The 20249-nt window shown below is 44.2% G+C and overlaps 1 protein-coding gene across 1 annotated transcript in view; it reads left to right on the top strand.

Moving 5' to 3' along the window:
- Positions 1 to 20249, top strand: part of LOC141139255 (cytochrome P450 2G1-like) — a 143252-nt gene that overhangs the window by 55287 nt on the left and 67716 nt on the right. Inside the window, exons 6-7 of the mRNA XM_073625212.1 lie at positions 7481 to 7657; positions 11614 to 11755. Coding sequence (XP_073481313.1) covers positions 7481 to 7657; positions 11614 to 11755 — 319 coding nt within the window. The remainder of the gene's footprint in view (positions 1 to 7480; positions 7658 to 11613; positions 11756 to 20249) is intronic.

Genomic DNA, 20249 nt, shown 5'->3' with positions numbered 1-20249 from the left:
TGAATTTAAGGTGTCCAATTTAGGGTGGTGTCAACTGGCCAGCAATCCTGACAGTACATGGGCTACTAATGGTAACTGTTAGAGCTGGTATGTGGGTGACAAACGGGCATTAGTAAAAGTATACGGCAAATTACAAATATATGAGTTTAGTCTTCCCCTTCCTTTCCTATATTCCAGGCCTCCTGTCTGGCAACCGTTAGAAGCCTCCTCCTCCCTCTGGTCATACATGTCCTTAGTGGCCAGAGAGAGAGGATGGAGACAGCACATCAACCATCTCCTTCCTTCTCTCTTCTCTCCACTTGCCACTCTGGCCACTGAATAGCAAGTAAAGAGATGTTGGTGTCACTACTCTTGTTAGTCAACCAGTAGTTGAGCCAAAGGAAACTCCCAATGTCCTGGAGACCAGGTAATTAAACCTTGTAGATTGAGTCTCCCAGTGCTTTCACATTGAGGCGCTTTGCACGCCCTAAAGTGCTAAAAATAGTGCCTGCAAAGTGCCCTGAAAAAGCCGCTCAATTCACTCCAATGTAAAAGCCCCGAGGGTTCTGCAAGCTGCATCTTTGGAGCGCTGTAGGAGCGGTGTATTCACTGCTCCTAAAGCGCCCCTTCCCATTGAAAACAATGGGGCATCGCTGAAAACCCTCTGGCAAAGTGCCGCTGCAGCTTTATAGCATAAATATAGCGCCGCTTTACCGCCAGTGCCCACCTGCCTCAGTGTGAAAGTAGCCTTAGGGCCAAAGCCATAAAGTTCCCAGCAATGGTATCAAACCAGCATATGAGAAAAATGCAGAGGTGCATTTTTTTTTGTTCTACATTAATAAATAAAGTTTTTAATACATTAATATAATCATCATTTCAGCCAAACATATCGGACATTGTAGCCCTATGGCTGAAGGACTGGTGGATGACTAGCCTGTAACAAGATCAATGCTATCTTTTCACAAACTGTACTAATAGTAAGGTAAACGGTTGTACCCTCTTATGCTGGGTACACACAGGGCAGCCATACATGGATTGACGTTCGGCTGGTTTAGCAGGGACTGGATGAATTTCGATCCATGTATGGGCAAGCTGGTTGTACACAAGTCCAGATAAAATGTATGTCAAGGGCGCTCAGAATGTCAGGACCAGGCAGATAGTGTCTTTATTGGATGGATGAAGTGGTCTTCAAACACTGCACTCAAAGAGGGAAAAAACAAATAAAAGAAAAAAGGCGCCTCTAAGTGCAGAATTAAAACTTTTAATATCCCCAAACAAGATTAAAAACACTTACAGAATCAAGGATAAGAAGAGGCATAGAGGTCATTGGCTTGAAGAAGGAACCAATCAGTAGTTCCGAAACACGTCCCATTTTGATTACATATTTCCTGTTTACGGTCCATGCTGGTTGTTGTCCCCTCCCGCTGACGTCATTTCCTGGATTCATGCTCCACGCTGACTCAGACGACGCGATTGCTTCACCAGTGTTCCCAGAGCCTAGGGTATTCACCTGCTGGAAATCCTGGGACCTTCTGCTGCTGCATATCGTTATCCCTGGAAAGATGTGATACACTGGGACCTCCTGATGCTGGATCACCTGCTTCATACATCCATGTTATGCCTCTTCTTATCCTTGATTCTGTAAGTGTTTTTAATCTTGTTTGGGGATATTAAAAGTTTTAATTCTGCACTTAGAGGCGCCTTTTTTCTTTTATTTGGTTGTACACAAGTGAGTCTATCAATCAACTTTTGTACAACCAGCCTGTCAGTTTTTTCCAAATGATCAATACTGCCGGCTATAGCTGGCAGCATTAATCATTGTATTCTGATGGAGGGGAAGAGTCCCTGCCATCAAAACACGGTGATGGAGAGGGAGTGACCCCCCCCCATCCACCTCGATTGTGTGGAATGTGGGAATCAGATTTTTTTTTTCATTCAACAGCAATCAAGCAACAGCAAGCAAGGTGGATGCATGAATCCTTCCTGCTGTACTATTGTATTCTGACAGCAGGGACTCCTACGCTGTCAGAATACACTAATCAACACTGCAGCCAATTGGATGCAGGCCACTGATCAAAGGTGGTTTTCCAGCAGGACTGCATGACAAAAGCTGATTTAATGATCGGCTTCTTTCAGACTGGAAGGGATACACACAGATTGGAATTCATATGGTCCCTGCTGAACCGAGCAATTTTCGATCCGTGTGTGTACCAAGCTTAAAGCGGACCTTCAGTAATTTTTTCAACTTTCCATCTATTAACCACTTCAGTCCCGGAAGAATTTACCCCCTTCCTGACCGGGCCATTTTTTGTGATACGGCACTACTACATCGCTTTAACTGACAATTGCGCGGTTGTGCAGTGCTGTACTCGAACAAAAATGATGTCCTTTTTTTGGTGGTATTTGATCACCTCTGCGGTTTTTATTTTTTGCGTTAAAGCAAAAAAAAAAAGCGACAATTTTTAAAAAAAACAAATTTTTTTTTTTACTTTTTACTATAATAAATACCCCAATTAAAAAAAAAAACAAACAACTTTTTCCACTGTTTAGGCCGATATGTATTCTTCTACATATTTTTGGTAAAAAAAAAAATCGCAATAAGCGTATATTGTTTGGTTTGCGCAAAAGTTATAGCGCCTACAAAATAGGTTATTGATTTATGGCATTTTTATTATTATTATTTTTTTTACTAGTAATAGTGGCTATCTGTGATTTTTTTATGGGGACTGCGACATTGCGACGGACAGATCAGAAACCTTTGACACTTTTTTGAAACCATTGACATTTATACGGCAACCAGTACTATAAATAGCCACTGATTACTGTATAAATGTCACTGACAGGGAAGGGGTTAACACTAGGGGGGAATCAAGGGGTTAAATGTGTTCCCTCACTGTGTGTTCTAACTGTGGAAGGATGGTACTGCCCGCGGGAGGAGACCGATCAGTGTTCCTATATACTAGGAATACACAATCTGTCTCCTTTCCCCTGACAGAATGTGGATTTGTGTGTTTACATCCATTTCCTGCTCTGTCAGGAGCAATCGGGGGTGCCCGGTGGACATCGCGGCTGCCGGGCCCATCTGCAGACGTCATTTGACAATACGCGGGATATGAAGTAGGTAAATCTTCTGCCCTTGTTTTAACTTTGGATAGTAAAACATTTTTTTTTCTGCCAGTAAATACCTTATACAGTCCACTTCCTGTTTCTTGGTCATTAGCCTAGGCTTATGACATCATGCACAGCTCTCTCTCTCACTCTTGTGAGAGTTTGCCAGGAAGGGAGGGGGGGTGAGTCATAAGAGGGCCAATGAGAGCTGCAGGGCTGCAAAGCGGAGGTGTGCTCCTGTGTGTCTGTGTAAATCCAGGAAGTGAACAGGCAGCAGCTTCAGCTGCCCACAGTTAAAATGGATGCAGCCAGACTTAGTGGAGGGAGATCTATGCAGCATATTTGGCAAGTACAGAATCACAGTATATATAAAATAATATACAAAGTGGTTGGAGGAAAGCTTCAGATTGGCAAAGATGTTTTTATTACAAATTATGTGAGCAGATTGCAGTTCCCTTTTAAGTTTTGCTTATTCTCACAGTAAAAACTTTTTTAAAAAGAAAATATTAAAGTGTATAGAGTAAGGAATGCTTAAGATCCCATGAAGTTATATTATGCAGAACCTCTCCCGGTACTTTATTACTCTCCCTGACAATTGGGGTCTCTGTTCCTTACCTAGCCACTCAGTCCAGGTGCCTGAATGGCACAGGCACCCTAATATATAGAGACCCACACCAAGATCCAAGATGCATTTAGTCAGATAGCTGCAACCTTTGTGACAACTATGGAGTTTGCAAATTTCCTTTTAGGGCTGGGTTCACACTGGAGAACACAGCGGCTCACAGTAGACTGGTGTGTCTCCATTCACCATTTCAAGTCCGATTTCAGCCTGAATTTTGGGCTGAAAAGACGGACCAAAAGACAATTCACACCAGAGGCGCTGTGGAGATGTGTGAACCGGCTCCATAGAGAGCCAGCCACAATCTCCTGCTATGCAAACCCGCATCAAATTTGCATAAGTGTGAACCTGTCAGAAACAATGAAATCAGACCGAGACAGAAGTACAGTTAAATCACACTTGTTTAATAATAAAAGTAAAAAGAACAAACGTAGTCAAAACATAGCCAAAGTTCAGTAACCAGAATGGATAGTCAGCCAAGCCAGAAGTCAGGGATCAATGTAGTGGAACAGCAAGCAGGATCTGGAGCCAGAAGGGATGTCAGCAAAGCAGGTCTTTAAACAGGAATGCAGGAGATAGGCTCTGTGATGTTGACCAAGGCGAAGGCAGAGATTCTTTGGGCTGGACAGCTTAAGTAGACAGGACTGGTGAACAGGATATTATCAACAGCTGAGTAACTGTGGAGAGATAGGATCTGGCAATTAACCGACAGCTGAGTGGCCAGCTCTGATAGGGAAAGGCTGAGCCCAGCCCTGACAGAACCCAGCCTAAAGCCCCGTACACACGATCGGACTTTCCGATTTGAAATGTTGGATGTCAGGCTGTTGGCGGAAAATCCGGCCATGTGTATGCTCCATTGGACAATTGTTGTCGGACTTTCCACCAACAAATGTTGGCCAGGATGTTTTCAAGTTTTCCACCAACAAATGTGTGTTGTTGAATTTTCCGATCGTGTGTATACAAGTCCGTCGGACAAAAGTCCAAAGTACAAACACGCATACTCAGAACCAGAAGTGGTCGGTCTTGTAAACTAGCATTTGTAATGGAGAATTAACATTCGTGACGTGGCAAATTATGAAATCTCCAAATGCAGCGCACAATTCTCTTTTTCTTTAATTGGATAATAATGAAGCTGCTTTGCTGGTGATACTGATGGAGTTATTAACGAATTTTCAAAGGATTTTTTCTTATTCTAGTGATATCAAGAATAATATTATTATGGTTTCTTTTTTTTATGTGTGCAAGTTACCACAACACCATTATCCCCTAGTTTATAAGATCAAAGATACAACGATGTTAGTGTCTCTTGTCAATTTTACATTGTATTTTTTAAAATGAAACTGCCTACTCCCAAACTGTCATTTAAAGTAAAACACATAGCCAAGAATTATTCTCCACAATTTTTTTATTGTGCATTAAAAAAAAAATTAGACTATCTGCCAATAGAACTTAACCAAAAAGTGCATTCTATGCGTCCAAAAATATAGAAAATATACCAAATCAAATCATTATTCAACCAAAAAAATAATGTCAAAGCAATAACTCAAAGGCATAATAAATAACACGTTATCTCCTCCGATTCCGCAACATGGCTGTTTGACGAACGGCCGTTCAGAAACGAACTGAAAAGCATGAAATGAAAAGCGCAAACTAAAAAGCGCTAAATGAAAAACGCGAAAAGAAAATCACGAATCAACACTCACCACACTTCTACTAACACGAAATTAGCAGAAGGAGCCTAAAGGGTGGTGCTAAAGAGCTGAAAAACCACGTAGTACGTCTAGTACATCAATATATTCGAAATTGTTGGTCAACATTTGTGTGACCGTGTGTATGCAAGACAAGTTTGAGCCAACACCCTTCGGACAAAATTTCACGGTTTTGATAGCGGAAAGTCCGATCGTGTGTACGAGGCATAAGAGTCTGCCCATCTGTACAGTGGCACAGTACCACCTACTGGATGGAGGCCAAGTTGCATCTGCCTACATACGCTTCAATAAATGACCAATTTGTTTCCCAATTGGTCCTGTCTGGTGGCATAACTGATCTATAATCAACAAGCCATTTGTTCAAAATACAATTGGATTCTCAAACAAAGCATCTCAGTGCTGCTGATTAATGCAAAACAACCAACAATTTTTCATTCTGGCTGATCGACTCAGTTTGATCAGATCTGACCTAAACGTAGTCTAAATAAATCAGAAAGAATGTTAGGATTATTGGATTGCTTGTAGGTTTGATCCTTGTGATCAAACCTACAAGCACGATAATCAAATTAAAAAATCAAAGTATGTGTGGTCACTTCTGGACAGCTTTCACTACTACAGGTTTACCCATTGGTAGATTTCCCTTCACCTCCTATTACTGTGACAGCTTAAAAAAATGTGGCATTTACCATCACTTGCTGTACTGGGGATAATGACCTGGACAGAGAGTGCCAATCTCCCCATATTGGACACAGATAGTAATACAGTCCTTACTGGGGTTCTAACCTTTTCCTTACCACTTTAAATAATCTTTAACTTGGAAGTAACATTTTGGTCATTAAAAACATTTGGTAGGTCAGTACATTAACATGACTTTGAAATGAGATACAAAAAAGATGATCAATGGGCAGTAGAAAGTGTCCTCTCTTTCCATTCCATAACTCCCCAGCCACTCATGCTGAACCTAAGTTAACATTCTTAGTACTTATGGGTATAGGAGGAAACATGAAACTTCCCTTGCCTCCCACAATAAAACCAAATGGTGCTCTTTACCAAGTCAGTCTCACATTCCTTGGTTTTGGTTCAGTGCATAGTCACTCTAACTCCAGATAAACAGCTGAATACTACTCAGATGAACTATAAAATATATATCTATCTATATATATCTATATATAGATATATATATATCTATATATAGATATAGATATAGATATATATTTTAACTGTCAAAGGATGTGTATCTCCATCATAGGCGTGCGCAGGGGATGTGCACCCAAATCACTACATGCTGTGCCAATTCCCCCTGCTGCCCGGGCTTCCCCCCATGTTGGCTCTTCTGCCCTGCAGTGCTGCTGGCTTCCCTCCTCTCCCCTGGCTGCTGCGGGGGATCTTTCAAAATGGAGAGAGGGGAAAGGGGCTAGTAAAGATGTAATTTACCGGCCCCTTCCTTTTCTAAATGAACACATTGAACACACTAGCTCACGGTGTTCATTCATAACTGAAGCATGGTAAAATATTTACTATGCTTCGGTTTGTGAATAAACAGCAAGCCACTCAGCACAGAGCACTTCCCATTAATTCACTGCCCAGTGCAGCTGAGGCTGCAGAGAAAGGCATGTGTGTTTGAGTTTTGGGGTGTACACCCTAATGCAATAGGCTGCGCACACCTATGATCTCTATTCATCCAGACTCAAGACTTACACAGCTCTGCCCCACAGCAAAGATGACCTGATCTTTCTCTTCAGCAGTTTCGCTTACTGGTCTCCTCCCTACCCATAGTAAAACAGTAAAAGGAAAAACAGCACATTGACAAGCTCATCTCTGTATTACTTTGCTTTTTCTTTTAATCAGCATGACCATTTGCACTCCAGCACACCTGATATTTGTGTTGCTTCTCCATCTCCCAGTCTAAGCTCTGCTGTACAGAGGCTGCAAGAGGCTCAGACTTCAGACAAATTCAGATATTTATGCTGCTTGAATTGAAAAAAATACCTTTAATGATATATTAATGATTACAAAGAAGCATTAACATTCAGTCTTTTATATCTTTGTTCTTCACCCCACTCAGGCATATGTTTCGTTTGTTAGAGTAATGAAATATCTTCCGGGCCACCATCAAAAGGTGTTTGCAGACTGTGAACATGTGAAATCTTTCATTGTGGAGGAAATCAACTCCCACAAGAGATCCCTGGATCCAGAGTTCCCCCGAGATTTCATAGACTGCTTCCTCATCAAGGCCAGCAAGGTAACAGAACATATACACCAGGCTGTACTGCAAAGTATCTGTAAATCCTACAACAGAAAATTTTGAGATTATGGTTAAAGCTGATCATACATGACCAGGCAGATTCACTGGGAATCAAACCAGAAATTTGAGCTGTAGGCCCCACCCGGCTCGACAAAAGTTGGTTTAAAAACCAAAGGAGCTGGGTGAAAACTTGTTGGCTGAACAGTGACTGCCTTCAATCAGATGCACTCACTTTTCTGACATTCAGACACCTGCAGGTATCTCAATACAATAGTCATCAGTGTAGATTTCCCCATCCACACTATTTAGTGTGGATGGGAGAATCAATTGAGTGAACTTTGATTAAGAAAGTATATTCTAAAAGCATTGTTGCCAACAGTCCCAATTTGCCCGAGACAGTCACGGAATTCAGATCCTTGTCCCGGTCTGAAAGTGTCCTGGGCAGAATCCCGGAAAATATGCTTTGTCCCAGACGGCCCCCTGGGCCACTTTGATTCCCCCGTAAAAAAGCCACAGCCTCTCCCCCATAAAAACATGGCCACGGGACAACTTTGGAACTGCACATGCGCTGTTCGGGCTCAGGCAAGCTTGGCCATGCTCAGCCATCTACAGCCAGGCTTGGGTGGGGGGCACATGCACAATGACATCATGGTGCCGCCCGTTTATGAATGAAGTGGGCACGCCCCCGGTGACACCGGCAAATGGAGCGGCCAGGATGTGAGCGGAAGAGTCAAGTGATGGACCGAGACAGGACTGAAGGGGATTATCACCCCCATCTTCTGTACACAAGTCCTCCTCATCTCTTTATGTGTTTATTGAGCAAACCGCACTGACCTGTGTAGTGAACTTACCTCACTAACATGCCTCCCCCATACACAGAACATTGTACACATTCATGGCCTATGTGAGAAGCCTACAGTGCTAGTTGTGTCCTTAGTCTCTGACCATCTCTATCATGTCCACAATCTCTGACCCCATTTCTTGTAGTAGGTCTGCAGTCTCTGGAATAATGTCCGCAGTCTCTGACCATCTCCTATACTATGTCCGCAGTCTCTGATCATCTCCTGTTCTATGTCTGTAGTCTCTGACCATCTCCTGTATCATGTCTGCAGTCTCTGACCATCTCCTGTATCATGTCTGCAGTCTCTGACCGTCTCTTCTCTCATGTCTACAGTCTCTGACCATCTCTTGTATCATGTCTGCAATCTCTGACCATCTCCTGTATCATGTCCGCACAGTCTCTGACCATCTCTTGTATCATGTTCCACACAGTCTCTGACCATCTCTTGTATCATGGCCGCACAGTCACTGACCGTGTTCTGTACTATGACTGCAGTCCCTGACCATCTCTTTTATCATGTCTGCAATCTCTGACTATCTCTTGTATCACAATAAGTTACAATAGTATACTGCGCTATAGACCTATAGATTAAACAGCTGCAAACACCACAATTTGACAAACATTGTGCATGATTATAGAAAGTTAAAAAGTGCTGCGCTATACATGTTCAATAATATACAGTGACTTATACAGAAAGGGACTTACATTGATGAGGCAAATGGTGTATCATGCACTCCTATTTAGTTTGGACCACTAATTTATGTAAATAAATAATAGTCTATACGTGACATCAAAAAGTAAAAAGAAAAATGTTCATAAATATAATAAGTCCAAAGTGTATTTATATATATATTGATAGAAGAAAGCCTTTATATTCCAAAGATCACCACGGTGTGTAAGCCGTCACCAGTATATAGGTTCAAAGGTGCTTAGTGTAGACATTAACATAGAGTCAGATGGGCATCAGGAGACTAAGCTCTCCCAGACTTTAACCACTTGCTTACCAGGCCAAATCTGACATTTCTCTCCTACACGTAAAAATCATCATTTTTTTGCTAGAAAATTACATAGAACCCTTAAAAAAATTACATAGAATTATATGTTTTTTTAGCAGAGACTCTAGGGAATAAAATGGCAGTCGTTGCAACTCTTTGTCTTGCACAGTATTAGCGCAGTGAGTTTTTTTGGGGGGGATAAAAAACAGTTTCATGCATTAAAAAAACTTAACAGTAAAGTTAGCTCAATTTTTTTTTGCAAAATGTGAAAGATGATGTTATGCCGAGTAAACAGATGCCTAGCATGTCACGGTTCAAAATTGCATGCGCTCATGGAATGGCGCCAAACTTCGGTACTTGAAAATCCTCATAGGCAACGCTTTAAAAAAGTTTACAGGTTACATGTTTTGAGTTACAGAGGAGCTCTTGGGCTAGAATTATTGCTCTAACGTTCACGGCGATACTTCACATGTGTGGTTTGAACTCTGTTTTCATATGCGGGCATGACTTACGTATGTGTTCGCTTCTGCATGCGAGCACATGGGGACAGGGGAGCTTTACATTTCTTTATTGTTAATTTTAATTTTATTTTTCTTGTTTGATACTTTTTTTACATTTTTTTTTGATCACTTTTTTCTTATTACAAGAATGTAAACATCCCATGTAATAGAAATAGTGCGTGCCAGGTCCTCTTTTCAGTGAGATCTGGGGTCAATAAGACCCCACATCTCACCTTTAGGCTGGGAAGCCTGAAATAAAAAAAATAAATAAAAATATCTCAGCTTCCCTATGGTCAGCATCCGGGGCAAGCAGATCCCTTCTGTGGCTCACCGATCGCAATGGTGAGTGGGCAGAAACTCCGGAGGGTGGCAGGAGGGGGGAGGACATCACCTGTAACCTCCTGTCACCAGTAAGAATGATCAAGTGGCTGAACAGCCACTGTGATCATTCTTATGGTGTAGGGAATCGCCGTCGCTAAAAGAAGATCTGAATGATGCCTGTAGCTTCAGTCATCATTCAGATATCACCGCTCAAACCGAACGATGTCATATGACGTGCGGCGGGCGGGAAGTGGTTAAAAAACTTCTTAAACTTCTCACTCAGTAGGTCAATTGTCATAGAAGCAAAAAGAATCTTCACATAGTATAAAACCATTTATATTGAATTTATTAAAAGAATACTGCACCTACATCCAACAGGAAGAAAACAGGCATGTCATCACAAAATCCAATAAACTATGGTAATCGAACGCAGTTGTTAGATGAACATCAACTCGACATGTTTCATCTGATAAGACATTATCTGGAGTAATCAATGTGGGCGCACTAATTGTTCTTTTATTTTTTTTTTTGCAAAAAGTGGACTATACCAGTTGTTAAAAATCTGTAGTTAGGTGAAAAACATACAGTATTTACTGGATAATTTAATAACGTAAATCAGAACTAAGACCCCTTTCACACATGCGGACCGTTCATTTCATCAGTTTAGTCACGTCAAAATGGATGAAGTATTCATCAGTTTTTCATCAGCTGCTCATCCGTTTCTCATCAGTTTTTTTTACATCCACTACCAGTGCAAAAACGGATGAAAAACTGACTTGTCAGTTTACATCCGTTTTTCATCCGATCTCGATTCCAATGGAGCTTTGATCCGTTTTAAAAAATGGATGTTGACGGATGCAGATGTAAATGAATGGATTATCCATTTACATCCATTTTTCCATAGAGATGCATTGATGTCCGTTTTTCATCCATCAGCAGACTGTGAGAAAGGGCCTTGAATACTTACCTGTCCAACGGTTTCTCACCAGTGTCATCTTCTTCTGAGTTTTGGTTTTTGGGCCTTATCATTGGCTGGTGGAGGATGACGTCACTCCTGCACAAATGTAGGAGCTAGTCATCCCGGCACTCAGAGACCAGTCCAGCACTGTAAGCTGAGCTATGCATACAGCAAGCAGGCAGGTAGGGGAATTTTATTACAGAAGAGATATAGGCCACAGGCAGAAAAAAAACTGATATAGCCATATTTAGAGGTGCCGCAAACCACACTACTGGGAAAAGTGACCAGAAGTGAGCCTTGGCAAGACTGAAATTCAGAATTCTTGTTCTTCATTACAGGAGAAAGATGTGAAAAATAGTGAATTTTGCCAGGAGAATCTGCTGGCTTCTGTGTTTGAAATGTTCGTTGGTGGAACAGATACCACAGGCAACAATCTGCAGTTCAACCTGTTGGTGATGATAAAATATCCAGACATCCAAGGTAAGGCTGTGACTGGTCAATGAAGAAAGGATCACACTGCATTCAGCACATCTGTATTTTAAGTGAGTGTGGCACTTGGAAGGTGAAGACTTCCATATTCTCACTGTACTTTTCTCACCCAAAATTGTGTGACTTTTGCTTCCTCCAGCCTGTGCATGGCCAGCCAGCATGCCCGGAAAGTGACCTGTCTGTTTTTACCCATCAGAAAATCAGGCACACCATCATTTTCTATGACCAACACCAAATCTTAAAGGGATACCATAATTTTTAAATGTTTGGTTTGAAATCTATTTTTAATATTTACGATTCAAAATTTAGTTAATGGAAAAAGGATTCTCACAGCACTATGAGTTTCAAAAAGAAGAGTAGATATCCTTTAATTCATTCTGTCCCTCTCTGAAACCTTCAGTATAGCAATATGGAGGGAAGACAGTGGGTGGGAGTCACTGAGTCATTGCTGTGAATCATTAACTCATCATAAATTGACCATTTAAAGGGCCTAAGCATTCCCGATGAAGCAGTCAGTGCTGTTACCCTGTTTCCCCAAAAATAAGACCTAGTGTGAGTGTCGGTGATGGCTGCAATATAAGCCCTACCCCCCAAATAAGCCCTAGTTAAAGTCCTTGTTGGTCTTATTTTCAGGGTAGGGCTTATTTTTGGGGAAACAGGGTAGGGCTTATTTGGGGGGTAGGGCTTATATTGCAGCCATCACAGACAATCACGCTAGGTCTTATTTTCGGGGAAACAGGGTAGTACATTGGGGCTTTAAGAGACACAGTAGAAATAGACTGGGCTTACTGAAATAGCCTTAGTCGAGTGTAGCCTATTGGCAGTTAAAGACCTACTGTCACCTTGGCCATGCAGGGCAAAGCGACAGTATCTTTGAAAAGTTTACCCCTCCCTCCGCCCTTTATACTTCCCTTGCCTGCTCTTCCTTGCCACTCCTTCCTCCATCATAGTCGACATTGAAATCACTGTTTATGGAGTGGTGATATGATACTCCCTCGGTCATGTGACAATGCTTTTGGCTGCTTGGCCCTAGCACTGTTACAAGGGAGGAGGCTACATGCTTGCCTATACTGGGAGGTTTAGGGTAGTGTTGCTGCACCGACAGAGGAAGCGGCAGCAGGGGAACACTTTCAGAATGAGTATAAGTGGGTGCCCTGTGCAGAGACATTGTCACTTTGTACTGCATAGGCATGGTGACAGAGTCTTTTTTATAGAGCTGTTTATTTAAGATATTTTTCATATTTTGCAGAAAAAGAAGAGCAAGTTAAATAGTACATCATAAATGTGATAACCAAGATGAGTAGCAGTACCATTTAGCAACCTAAGAAAAGAGGAAATAGGAAAGGACAATTCAACACTTGGTGCACAAAGAGCAGGGAGTGAGTAGTGGTGGTGGTGGGGAGAGGTTCAGGGTAGGAGAGAAAGTTAAGAGCTAGAAGGAATGGAGTGATGGGGGTTGTGGGTGGGGCCAGCTGTATGGTACCCAACATGAGGAAATAACACTCAGAGCCCAAGGCAGTTTCACAGTATTGTATTTAGTTCACTGCAGTTACAAAAAAAAACACTTTCACCTGTAGAGCACAATAGTGAGCACCAGCAGCTTTCTCTTACACAGGTGCAATATCTCTTGGGGTAACAGGCACAGCAGCACTCAGTAACAGGTTCAGTGATACTAGTAACAGGTTCAGTAACTCTCAATAACAGTTTCAGTAATACTCAGTATCAGGTTCAGTAACTCACAGTAATAGATTCAGTAATACTCAGTAATAGGGATGAGCCGAACACCCTCTGGTTCAGTGCGCACCAGAACCTGCGAACGGACCGAAAGTTTGCGCGAACTTTAGAACCCCGTTAAAGTCTATGGGACTCGAACGTTCGAAATCAAAAGTGCTAAATGTAAAGGCTAATTTGCATGGTATTGTCCTAAAAAGGATTTGGGGACCCGGGTCCTGCCCCAGGGGACATGTATCAATGCAAAAAAAGTTTTAAAAAGGGCCATTTTTTCGGGAGCAGTGATTTTAATGATGCTTAAAGTGAAAAAAAAATGTAATATACCTTTAAATATCGTACCTGGGGGTGTCTATAGTATGCCTCTAAAGTGGCGCGTGTTTCCCGTGCTTAGAACAGTCCCTGCACAAAATTACATTTTTAAAGGAATAAAAGTCATTTAAAACTGCTTGCGGCTTTAATGTAATGTCGGGTCCCGGCAATATGGATGAAAATCAGTGAGACAAACGGCATGGGTACCCCCCCCCCCCGTCCATTACCAGGCCCTTTGGGTCTTGTATGGATATTAAGGGGAACCCCACACCCAAATTAAAAAAAGGAAAGGCGTGGGGCCCTATATACTCTGAACAGCAGTATACAGGCGGTGCAAACAAGACAGGGACTGTAGGTTTGTTGTTAAGTAGAATCTGTTTGTAATTTTGAACTGGTACATTTTTAAAGTGTAGCTCCAGCCAAAAAATCTATTTTTAAGCTTTTTGGAAAACATAGGGAAGGGTTATCACCCCTGTAACATTTGTTTTGCTGTCTGTGCACCTCTTCAGAAGATTTCACCTCACTTTCTGTCCCAATGACAAATGTTTTTTGAAAATTTGGGGTTTTTAGTGAAACAAGGATTGGTGATAAAGCATCAGTGGAGAGGAGACACGTTTTTCCCATATTAACTCTTACAGGAGGGAATTTCCCTTCCTAGGGGTATATTTCATCTCACTTCTTGTTCTCTCCTTCCGCTTGCAAGTAGGAGTCGTTTGTAAGTTGGATGTTTGAAAGTAGGGGCCTGCCCTATATACTCTGCAGAAATTTGGGCCTTAGATGTTGGTGTTGCCACAACACTGTAAGCCCTCACAGTTACTCTTGGTGGGCGCTGGAACGGGCCCTGCTGTGAAATATTATATCAAGAATTGTAATTACATGCACCTGTTGAACAGGGTCAGAAAAATTGGGCCTTTGGTGGTGGTGGTGGTGTTGCCACAACACTGTAAGCCCTCACAGTTACTCTTGGTGGGCGCAGGAACAGGCCCTGCTGTGAAATATTAGATCAAGAATTGTAATTACATGCCATTGTTGAACAGTGGTAGAAAAATTGGGTCTTTGGTGGTGGTGGTGCTGGTGCCACAACACTAAAGAATTGTAATTACATGCACCTGTTGAACAGGGGCAGAAAAATTGGGCCTTTGGTGGTGGTGGTGGTGATGGTGTTGCCACAACACTGTAAGCCCTCACAGTTACTCTTGGTGGGCGCTGGAACAGGCCCTGCTGTGAAATATTAGATCAAGAATTGTAATTACATGTCCCTATTGAACAGGGGCAGAAAAAATGGGCCCTAGGCACTGGTGCCACAACACTGCAACCCCTCACAGATACTCTAGTTGGAGCGTAGGAATGAGCCCTGCTGCAAAGTATTGCATCAAAAATTGTAATTACGTGCCCCTGTTAAACAGGGGCTGAAAAATTGGGCCTTAGGCACTGGTGCTGTTGCCACAACACTGCAACCCCTCACAGATACTCTAGCTGAGCGCAGCAACGAACCCTCCTGCAAAATATTGCATCTAAAATTGTAATTACACACCCCTGTTAAACAGGGGCTGAAAAATTGGGCCTTAGGCACTGTTGCTGGTGCCACAACACTGCAACCCCTCACAGATACTCTAGTTGGAGTGCAGGAATGAGCCCTGCTGCAAAGTATTGCATCAAAAATTGTAATTACACGCCCCTGTTAATCAGGGGCTGAAAAAAAGTCTTGAAGGGATCTGACATTTCAAAAACAAATATTTGGTTACATCAGCATCAGGTGCTTGGTAGCTGGTGATGATCCAAGATTGATTAATTTTTATGAAGGTCAGTCGATCAACTGAGTCGGTGGACAGGCGCACCCTGTGATCGGTTGCAAAGCCTCCAGCAGCACTGAATGTGCGTTCCGAAAGAATGCTGGATGTATATTTACAGGAGAGAATTTCCCTTCCTAGGGGTAGATTTCATCTCACTTCCTGTTGTCTCCTTCCGTTTGCAAGTAGGAGTCATTTGTAAGTTGGATGTTTGAAAGTAGGGGCCTGCCCTGTATACTCAGCAGAAATTTGGGCCTTAGGTGTTGTTGTGGCCACAACACTGTAAGCCCTCACAGGGCCCTGCTGTGAAATATTAGTTTAAGAATTGTAATACATGCCCCTATTGAACAGGGGCAGAAAAATTGGGCCTTTGGTGGTGGTGGTGGTGCTGGTGCCACAAAACTGTAAGTCCTCACTCGCTCTTGGTGGGCGCAGAAACGGGCCCTGCTGTGAAATATTAGATCAAGAATTGCAATTACATGCCCCTGTTGAACAGGGGCAGAAAAATTGGGCCTTTGGTGGTGGTGGTGCTGGTGCCACAAAACTGTAAGTCCTAACTCGCTCCTGGTGGGCGCAGAAATGGGCCCTGCTGTGAAATATTAGATCAAGAATTGTAATTACATACCCCTGTTGAACAGGGGCTGAAAAATTGGGCCTTAGGCACTGGTGCTGGTGCCACAACACTGCAACCCCTCACAGATACTCTAGTTGGAATGCAGGAACGAGCCCTGCTGCAAAGTATTGCATCAAAAATTGTAATTACACACCCCTGTTAAACAGGGACTGAAAAATTAGGCCTTAGGCACTGGTGCTGGTGCCACAACACTGCAACCCCTCACAGATACTCTAGTTGGAACACAGGAACGAGCCCTGCTGCAAAGTATTGCATCAAAAAGTGTAATTACACGCCCCTGTTAAACAGGGGCTGAAAAATTGGGCCTTAGGCACTGGTGGTGGCGCCCAGAACCAAAAATGTTCTTACAAGCTATCAGCGTGATCATTGAGGAGGAAGAGGATAATTACCCAGGATAGTCACTCAGCATCAGCATAGGCAGTCTTTGAAGGGATCTGAGATTTCAAAAAAAATTATTCGGTTACATCAGCATCAGGTGCTTGGTAGCTGGTGGTGATCCAAGACTGATTCATTTTTATGAAGGTCAGTCGATTGAACGAGTCGGTAGACAGACACACCCTGTGACTGGTTACAAAGCATCCAGCAGCACTGAATGTGCGTTCCGAAAGAACGCTGGATGCAGGACAGGCCAGTAGCTCAATTGCATACTGTGCAAGCTCTGGCCAGTGATCCATCCTCAAGACCCAGTAACCCAGAGGATTTTCGGTGGGAAAGGTGTCCAAGTCAGATCTTGCCCCTAGGTATTCCTGCACCATGTAAAACAGACGCTGGCGATGGTTGCTGGAACTGATCATACCTTGGGGCTGCGGACCAAAAAATTGTCTGAACGCATCGGTCAAACGGCCAACTTCTCCACCGCTCCTTCTTTGACTGACCGAAGCCTCAGCAACACGTTGTCCAGAAACAGGAGTTTGTAACCTCCCAGTCTCTAGGAACGCGTTGCACAGACCTTTCTGCAAGGCCTCCCCAAGATGTTTCATCCTCTGCTCCCTCTGCAATGGCAAGATAAGGTCCGCAACCTTACCCTTGTAACGTGGATCAAGGAGGGTTGTCAGCCAGTATTGGTCCTTCTCCTTGATACCATGAATACGAGGATCCTTATGCAGGCTTTGCAGAATCAGGGAGGCCATGCAGCGTAGGTTTGCTGAGGCATTCGGTCCGAAGTCCTCTGGGTCACTAAGGACGACATGGTCCGCAGCCACCTCCTCCCAGCCACGTACAAGTCCATGTGTTTCTTGGGACTGATACCTTAAAGACTGCTGCTGATGCTGAGTGCCAGGCTCCACCTCCATACTGACACAATCCTCCTCCTCGTCCTCTTCCTGTGTGATCGGCGGGCACGCAGGAACACTGTCTGGATAAAGGGGGCCTTGAGAGCTAAGGAAGTCCTCCTCTTCCTGCCTCTGTTCTGCCTCAAGTGCCCTGTCCATTATTCCACGCAGCGTGTGCTCCAACAGGTGGACAAGGGGGACAGTGTCACTGATGCATGCACTGTCACTGCTCACCATCCTCGTGGCCTCCTCAAATGGTGACAGGACAGTGAATGCATCCCTGATCATGACCCACTGGCGTGGGGGAAAAAAAACAAGCTCCCCTGACCCTGTCCTGGTGCCATAGTCACACAGGTACTCATTGATGGCCCTCTGCTGCGTGTGCAGCCGCTGCAGCATGGCCAACGTTGAGTTCCACCTGGTGGGCATGTCACAGATTAGGCGGTTCTTGGGCAGGTTAAACTCCTTTTGGAGGTCCGCCAGCCAAGCACTGGCATTATATGACCGGCGGAAATGCACACAGACTTTCCTGGCCTGCCTCAGGACATCCTGTAAGCCCGGGTACCTGCCCAAGAACCGCTGAACCACCAAGTTAAGGACGTGAGCCAAACAGGGCACGTGGGTCATTTGTCCCTGTCAGAGGGCAGAGAGGAGGTTGGTGCCATTGTCGCAAACCACCATTCCTGCCTTAAGTTGGCGTGGCGTCAACCACCTCTGAACCTGCCCCTGCAGAGCTGACAGAACCTCTGCCCCGGTGTGGCTCCTGTCCCCCAAGCACACCAGCTCAAGCACCGCATGGCATCTTTTGGCCTGCGTACTTGCGTAGCCCCTTGAACGCCTACGGAGCGCCGCTGGTTCTGAGGACAAATCAAGGAAAAGGCCATGGAGGAAGAAGAAGAGGAGGGGGTGGAGGAGAGAGGTGTGTCAAATCATTAGTAGTGGCATTTTGTAGGCGTGGTGGCGGAACAACCTCCAACACTACTGCACCTTGTCCTGCATCCTTCCCAGCTGCCAGCAGAGTCACCCAATGCATGGTGAAACTTAGGTAACGTCCCTGTCCATGCCTGCTGGACCATGAGTCAGCGGTAATATGCACCTTACCGCTGACCGCCCTGTCCAGCGAGGCCAAGACATTGTCTTCCACATGCCGGTAGAGAGCCGGAATCACCTTCCGTGAGAAAAAGTGGCGTTTGGGTACCTGCCACTGAGGAACCGCACATTCCACAAACTCACGGAAGGGGGCAGAGTCTACCAACTGAAAAGGCAGCAGTTGAAGTGCTAGCAATTTTGCCAAGCTAGCATTCAACCACTGGGCATGTGGATGGCTGGGAGTGAACTTCTATCGGAAGTGCAGCAGCTGAGGCAGGGAAATTTGCCTGGTACAATCTGACGTTGGTGTACCGAAAGCAGATTACCCACAAGTACTTGGCTGTGACACACCTAATTCTACACCTTCATTCCTCTCAGTGCAGGTCTCAGAGAGGACTGAAGGTATAGTGGGGTTGGAGATCTCAGCTGATGAGGAGCAAGGAGAGGTTCTCTTTGTTCTTTGATGTGGGTCTTTTAGATACGCTTGCCAACAAACTGCATGGCAGGTCAAAATATGTCTGGTCAAGCATGTGGTGCCCAAGTGCGAGATGTTTGGCCACGCAAGATACACTTGATATGTTGCAAATAGCAGCGGTGCGATCTGATGCACTCGTCTCAAAAAAGGCCCACACCAAAGAACTTTTTGAATAACGCGCAGAGACTGCAGCGCCCTGTACATGCGGAGCTTTGGGGTGTGATGCAGTCAGTGTGCTGCCCTTAGGCTGGCCCCTGGAGGGCATCCTGCCTCATTGGTGATGTGCCTCCTCCTCCTCCTCTCTCCTATCAGGCACCCACATTGAGTCAGTGACCTCATCATCCCCTCCCTCCTCATCACTGGAGCAAACCTGGCAGCAGGGGGAGCATGACTGCCAGATTGCTGTCCTTCTTGAGCACCCCCTCTGTCCGTGCTCACGTTACTGCCTTCACCGAGCTCAGTATCATCATCAGAGCCTTCCAAACGCTGGGCATCCTCCTGGAGCATGTACCCAACACTGTGGTCAAACAGTTCGAGGGACTCCTCAGGAGGATATGGTGGGGCTAGGGAAGGAGTCACTGATGACATTGAGCTGAGGGAAGAGGCCACTGCTTTGCCAGACAAAGTACCCTGAGCATGGGTGAGAGAGGATGAGGAGGATGAGGACGGCTTGGTCATCCACTCGACCAAGTCTTCCGCATGTTGCGGCTCAACACAGCCAGCTGCCAAAAAAAAGGCCAAGCGTGTCCCACGGCCACGTGCTGATGAGGATGCACTGTCTCCATGACCAGCACTGTTGCCTCTAGACACAGAGCCTACTTGCCCTCTTTTATTGACTTGTGACTGTCTGCCTCTCCTTGTTGGCCTTCCAGACATACTAATGGCCTGTAGCTGCACTAAGCTGGGATATATATATATATATATATATATATATATATATATATATATATATATATACTCTGATACTGCAGCTAGCAAAATCAACTGCCTGCCTGTAGTATGAGAACACCACCAACCTTCTACAGGTAGCTTTAGCTGAACACTGTGCAGAGCTTGCAAAAAACTAACTGGTAGCTTATTTGGCTGCCTGCAGTAGTGATAGGATCAGGAAAACACCACCAACCTTCTACAGGTAGCTTTAGCTGAACATTGTGCAGAGCTCGCAAAAAAATAACTTGTAGGTTTA

The sequence above is a fragment of the Aquarana catesbeiana genome, linkage group LG04, assembly GCF_042186555.1.
Source record: "Aquarana catesbeiana isolate 2022-GZ linkage group LG04, ASM4218655v1, whole genome shotgun sequence".
NCBI lineage: Eukaryota > Metazoa > Chordata > Amphibia > Anura > Ranidae > Aquarana > Aquarana catesbeiana.
Note: the sequence above shows the minus strand (reverse complement) of the source record. Positions and strands in the feature narration are given on the sequence as shown.